The sequence below is a fragment of the Schistocerca americana genome, chromosome 1 (genome assembly GCF_021461395.2).
Source record: "Schistocerca americana isolate TAMUIC-IGC-003095 chromosome 1, iqSchAmer2.1, whole genome shotgun sequence".
Lineage (NCBI taxonomy): Eukaryota > Metazoa > Arthropoda > Insecta > Orthoptera > Acrididae > Schistocerca > Schistocerca americana.
The window spans coordinates 638,547,699-638,554,781 of NC_060119.1; the positions used below are offsets into that span (position 1 = coordinate 638,547,699).

Here is a 7,083-nt window from a genome sequence, read left to right on the forward strand (position 1 = left end):
ATTGTTTTCTATGCAGTCCTCTTCAACACTTTGTTTCAAACCCACAGGTGCACGTGATAAGGCATCAGCAACAATATTTGAAGAACCCTGTATGTAAACAATACTAAAATCAAATTCCTGTAGGTACAACGCCCATCGTGACAATCTGCCATGAGTTAATTTTGTCGACATAAGAAATTCCAGAGCTCGATGATCGGTGTAAACCTTGGTATGTCTGCCAAACAAAAATGTGCGAAATTTTGTGAATGCCCATACAACAGCCAAAGCTTCAAGTTCCGTAAGCGAATAATTCTTTTCTGATTTAGAGAGAACACGACTTCCAAATGCAATAGTCTTCTGCACTACAACGCCGTTTTCTTCTATCTCTTGAAATAAATGTGCACCTAGGCCTTTGTATGATGAGTCCGTCGCCAAACAAAAATCTTTAGATAAATCCGGATGTGAAAGAAATGGAGCAGCAACTAAAGCATCACGAAATTGTTCAAATTCTGATTGAGCTTCCTCATCCCAACACCAATTAGAATTCTTTCCAGATAGTTCACATAAACGAGTGTGGCCAAATCGTCCAATTTAACAAAGCATCTAAGAAAATTACAGACACCAAGGAAACTACGAACCTCACGTTTTGTGGTAGGAACAGCATAATTGCGAATAGCCTCTAATTTTTCTGGATCACGAAGGATACCTTCTGTAGAAATAATGTGACCGAGAAATTTCACCTGAGAACGACCAAATTCAGATTTTTCTAAGTTCACTGTAATGCCAACTCTTGCAAAAATACGTAATAATGAATCCAAAATTTTGTTGTGCTCACTCCAAGAACGTTTAGCAATAAGAATATCGTCAACATATGAAGTAATATTGTCACGAAGATAAACAGGTAAGATTTCGTTTAAACTACGAATGAATGCTGCTGAAGATACAGTAAGTCCAAACGGCAATTTCCGAAACTGGTAACAGTTACCAAAGGCTAAAAAGGCAGTATATTTTCTACAATCAGGGTGGAGTTCTATTTGCCAAAAACTTGCGCGCATATCAATCGTGGATAAAACTTCAATTCCATGGAAATGTTGAAGAAGTTCATCTAAATTTTGTGGGCGGTCAGTTTCAGGAATGATGATATTATTTATCTGTCTGGAATCCAGAACCAAACGAATTGACCCATCCCTTTTAAGAACAACGTGTAATGGGCTAGTATAAGGACTGACTGCAGGCTCAATAATGCCCTGATCTAACATGTATTGAAGTTCATTCTTAACCTTGTCTCTGTAAGCCAAAGGAATAGCGTACGTTTTTCCTCGAAATGGTGTGTGTTCTTTTACTTTAAATAAATATTGTAAGCCTTGTATAGTTCCTGTGTGATGACTAAACACTGTAGCATGTGAAGTCAAAATGTGGTGCAGCTCTTTTCTTGCAACGTCATCTGGCACTTCAGCTCTCTTAACCTTTTCATTAATTAATTCTTCGCTATTAATTATATCATCCATCGCGTCTCTGTATCTATTGTCATTGTCATCAATAAACACATTGTCGTCATAATGCTCAACGAAAACATCAGAAGCAAGAAACCTTAAACATTTTGTATCTGATTCAGATCTTGCTAAACACTCGAAAAATTTCAAACATTTCGGCATTCCGGCAACAGCAAATTCACACTTCCTTCTTTAAAGTTCAAAATTGCCTTATGTGCGTTAAGAAACTCCATACCTAATATAATTTGGGTACTGAGTAATGGAACAATAATAAAATTAGCAGAAAATTCGTATCCTTGACAAATGAAATTTAAGTTGGTCTGTTGTTTAACTTCCACACTTTTTCCAGAAATAGCGCCTCGAATTGTAGTTTTAGAAACAGGTAACACAGGACAAGCAATAGTTCTTACACATATACGAAAAACTGGTTCACTAATGACATTCAATGGGCTCCCAGAATCTAAAACTGCAGTGAACTTATTCTTACCCACACATACTTCAATAACAGGATGTAAAAACGCGTCTACATTATTTTCCTTTTCGTGTAGCAAAATGTCTCTCATGTCTTCCAGGCGTAAGTAGTGTAAAGTCGTAGTGTCATTACTTTCTGAACCGTCTATATTGCTGCCAGAAGCCGAAGCTACAAGTCATTGTCGATTGTTTGCGTCACGTCTTTGAGTATTCGCGTCATTTCGCGGATCAATTTCTACGATTTGCACTTGTCTCTCTGAAGTTCTGTCACGTGGAGGATGCCAATTAGGTCCCTCCTGTCTGTTAGATGCAAATTCTTGGTGTTGTCTGTTATTAAAATTTCTGTTTTCCTGTCCGTCTGCATAACTACTTCTTGTATAATTTCGACTGTCACTTCTGAAATTATTTTTGTATCTACTACCCTGATTATTTCTGTAGTAAGAATTTATATTACTGTTTGAATAATTTCTGTCTTGATGATACCGATTACTGTTTCCGTATGATTGATCATTCCGGTACGAATTACCGTTATTATAATTGTCTGTGTAATTTCTGTTAGAACGTCTGTTATTGTCATAAGGCTGGTATTTATTGTCCTGTCTGTTACGTCTGTCATTCTCAAAGTTACCCATATAACGCCCGTTCCGATCACTATCTCTTTTCTCTGAAAATCTATTGTAAATACTGTTACTGAAAAAGTTACAAGAAGTCCCGTCGTCGTTGTCATACTCAAGTTCTTGCAACAAAGTCTTAAAAGTCTCAATGTCGTCTTTACATCTTCCGGCTAAAGCAATTTGTCTTATGGATTGTGGCAGCTTAGTTAAACAAATGCGAATTAATTCAGTCGGGCTATAAGGGTTGGACAGGAACTGATTCTTTCGAATCATGTCTTCAAAGTATTCTGACGGCGTGCGGAACTCAGACTGTTTAAAATTACGCTGCATAATCAGACTATGTTTGACTCTGTCTTGTGTGTTTTCGGACCAATATGCCGATAGAAATGCATGATAAAAATCATTCAGATTATTACACTCTCTAATGAGTGCGCGCATCCGCGTCGCCGGTTCGTTTTCTAAATATCCACACATAAATTCCAGTTTGTGACTTAGTGGCCAATTTGGTGGAAGTGCGTACATAAATTGATCTAACCATGAACATGGATGTATGTCATTCTTAGAATTGCGGAAGATCTTAAATTTCCGAACAGTCAAAAAGTGTTTATAGTCAAAGTTTTCTCCTCGTGGCGACAAAGACCTACCGCGTCTGTGCCAGTCCCAATGTTGATTATTGTTAAATTCACGCGCCTGGCGTTCTCTTGTTGCATCCCGTAAATGAAACAAATTATTTTCTTCAAACCCCTCTGGTATCTGTGATTCTAAATTTCCTTTACCGTCTTTTCCTACGATTTCACCTTCAATTTGTTTGACTTGCTTTTTTAATGCCTCAAATTCCCTTTTCACGCGTTCATTAAATTTTCCCTGATTTTCAACATGCTTATTTATGTTCTGGTACTCTTCGGTTTCTGCAAATGGTAATGGAGCTGTATCATCCGAATCTCTGTCCCCATGTAAACTAAGATTTGTCAATTTATCTGAAATCTCCTCAACTCTTTCCGATAAGTCACCTATTTTTGCTTTCTGTTTATTTACGTCTTCAGTAAGTGTCGCGACTCGGGTTTCAGTATTGACACATTTGGTAGTTAACTGTTCATATTGTTGTGTTAGATTATTTATTCTGTCATTTCGTACGGATTCCTCGATTCTCTCAAATATTTCCTCCTTACCGTGTGCACGTTGTAAATTTAACTCTGAAAGTTTCTGTACTATCACGCGATCTCTTTCCTCCTGTTCTCTATCCTGCTCCCTTTGTCTAATCTCTACTGTAACTAATCTATTATTATGAGAATTCAAAATCGGTTGCACTTCTTCTCTAATTTCTTTCTTTAATTCATCTTTCATGTTTTTGAAACATGTCCCTATTCGTGAGTCTAACCGTGTTTCCATTGTTTCCATCTCTGTTTCTAAACGTGTTGCCACTGTTTTTAATTCAGATCCTAACCGTGTTTCCATTGTCCCCATCTGTGTTTTTAATTCAGATCTAAACTGTGTTTCCATTGTTCCCATATCAGTTTTTAATTCAGATCCCAAAGATCCCATCTCTGTTTTAATTGTTCCTATCTCTGTTTTAATTGTTCCAATCTCTGTTTTAAATTCAGATCCTAACCGAGTTTCCATTGTTCCCATCCGTGTTTCCATTGTTCCCATTTGTGAGTCTAACCGAGATCCCAAATTTAATATTGCACCCATCAACTGCTCCATGTTAAATGGTTCAAAATTCTTTTCGCCCCTAACATTTCCCGCAAAACTAACTTCCTTCTGCATAGCCATAAACCTATCTGTGTTCGATACTATTCCAGAATCTTCTGTCGTTAATCTCGGATTGTGTGAATTTTCTGATTGAGAAAAATTTTGAAATGGTTCCGGACTATTTTCCCGACTTCTTAAATTGTTTTCCACTTCATTATTCATGATACTGTTTTCCTCTGTTGGCGAGTTCGCCATGTTAACAATTTCGTCATTCTCACTATTCATCATTTTTGCCTTTTTCATTGATCGCGTAATCATTTACAAAATATACAAAACTCGTCACTATATGAAAATTACACACAATGACACTTTATCTCCAACAATACCATTCACACGAAATGTTTCCTCCAAACACGATTAACGAACAATTGAAATAATTGCACTACATTGTCAAACGCATATACAAGACAACAAAATTAAATTCTGAAATACCAGTAGAAGAATGACAATTACCAAATCTACACATGCAAAATAGACTACAATTACTAAACTACAAATTACTACAACAATACTACTGTCTACTATTTTTACAATCAGAAGAATTCCAAGGGACGATCCGAAGCAGCGGTCGCCACGTGCATGGGGGCTTAATTATTAGGTTTGAAAATCATTTTTAAATTTTTAGTAACTGTAGGTCCGATTACGCAAGTCTCGTAAACGGTTGGCCCTGACTAGTATTATTACGCAATCTGACTGCATAGAACAACAACAAAGAATAAAATGAAAATTTTCGTTAACTCTTTGATGCACAGATTTTATGTTTAATTAATTTTTTAATAAAACATGCATTTTCTATGTCTGGTGGGGTTGCTAATAAAGGAAAACATGAATTAAAATTTTTTATTGTATTGATTTTGGTTTTAGATGGTGGTATATATAATATACCACCATGCCACTTAGGGCCGTACCTAAAGTTTTTGAGATATCTTGGTTTGTGCTTGTAACTCACCTTTAAATTCTACTCTAAGCAGTAATAATTAGTATAATTAATGTAAAATAATTTTATTTCTGGCAATTGGTCATTTACAATACAAAATCAAATTACAAACCTTACAAATAAAATATGTTTCTTATTCCTTTTTGTGAAAATCTTGAAAGCACCTTTTTGTTTTGCTAAGGCACAAAGGCACTTTGCATTCAGCGCACATCCAGAAAGTGCGCACTTGCTTCTTTTTTGTACTGCATTTCGCACAACGTCTGGCGGTAGTACGCTCTGGCTGGTGGGATGAATTGTCGAGACGCTGGCGTGAGGAAACATATGGCTTGTTTTTCTTTACGTGGACTTGACTCTCATGAAGTCTAGATGGCCTCAATGGTGTTTTCTGGGTTACTAAGCTTTGCAGGATACTCATCCTGAAGACTTTGGCAGTCATTTTTTCTCTATCGCCTAGTTCCTTCCAAATTATATAGCTGTTGACGATACTGACATCAAGCAGGTGAAAGAATATTCGGTGCCACCACTTTTTACTTCTCCGGCTTATTTCATATGATTTTTTCAGTTGGTCGAACTTGTCGACATTGTTCATGTGTGCATTGTAATCCATCACTGCTTGAGGACAAGGTAGCTCTATGCGTGAACCATCTCTTTCACGGCGAGTCACTGTAGTAACTTCAGGACTGTGAAAATTTGAAAGGAGATGAACAGCTCTCTTATCTTTCCACTTCAAGTAGAGGATGCCACAGTTGCTGACCCTCCAGTCAAATTCACCTCTGCTTAATTCTTTGTCTGTTTTTAATTTGGGTAAATGTTTCCTTGTTGGTTGAACTGTCCCACAGGCATATATGTTTCTCTGCTGTAAACCAGCCAACAAGTTATAGCTATTGAAATAGTTGTCGAAATAAAGATAATGGCCTTTATTTACGAGTTCAGAGGACAAACTCAGCACTACATGCTCCCCAAGGCCTGTTTGCACTGTGTCACCTACTTTTCCGGTGTAAATATCAAATTTCAAGTTGTAAGAGGTCTTGTCACACAGCATCCACACTTTGTAACCACGCTTTATGGGTTTATCTCTCATGTATTGTTTCATACTGTTGCGGCCTTTGAATTTGATCATTGACTCATCAATTGCTAGGTGTTTGCTGGGTTGGTAACACTTGGAAAAAGATTCAGATAGTATCTTGATCACTGGTCGCAGCTTGTACAGTTTGTCATAACCTGGGTGTCCTTTTTCTGGATGCAATGTGTTATCATTCAGATGAATGTTCCTCAGTAACCATCCAAACCGATTTACTGCCATCAGAGATGCAATATAACGATCATGAAGTTCTGGGGCACTAGACCAGTAGTCTCTGTATGCTGGCATACGCTTTATACCCATCAAAATGTTGATTCCCAGGAAAGTTCGTATTTCATTGTCAGTTGTTGGAGTGAAAGACTTGCCAGATTGCGTCGCATATAAATTTGTTTGGAAAACGATTAGCTCAACTAGCTCTTTTGGAAATATTTTTTCGAATATATCGATAGGTTCTGGATCATCAATGTCCCTAATAAAAGCACTTGGTCCTGATTCACTGTCGAACTGCATTCCTGAGGTAGCATTGAATTGTTGTCCCCAAGTTGGCGCTGTGTCAGCAGCGCGTTTTGGCGGAGTGGACTCACTTTCTTCCTCGCTCTCTGAAACTTCGCCTTCAGACGACACAATAGCCTCCGCAACAATGCTTGCTTCATAATCAGATTCGTCATCTGTGGTGTCAACAGTGGAATCCTCGTCTGATGGAATTTCACACAATAATCGTTCGATTTCTTCATCTCGTAAGCCTCTTCTTGACAT

At 37.6% G+C, this 7,083-nt stretch overlaps 1 protein-coding gene across 1 annotated transcript in view; it reads right to left on the minus strand.

The window, feature by feature from the left end:
* Positions 1-7,083, minus strand: part of LOC124584037 (piggyBac transposable element-derived protein 4-like) — a 153,970-nt gene extending 146,887 nt beyond the window's left edge. Inside the window, exon 1 of the mRNA XM_047131346.1 lies at positions 6,235-7,083. Coding sequence (XP_046987302.1) covers positions 6,235-7,083 — 849 coding nt within the window. The remainder of the gene's footprint in view (positions 1-6,234) is intronic.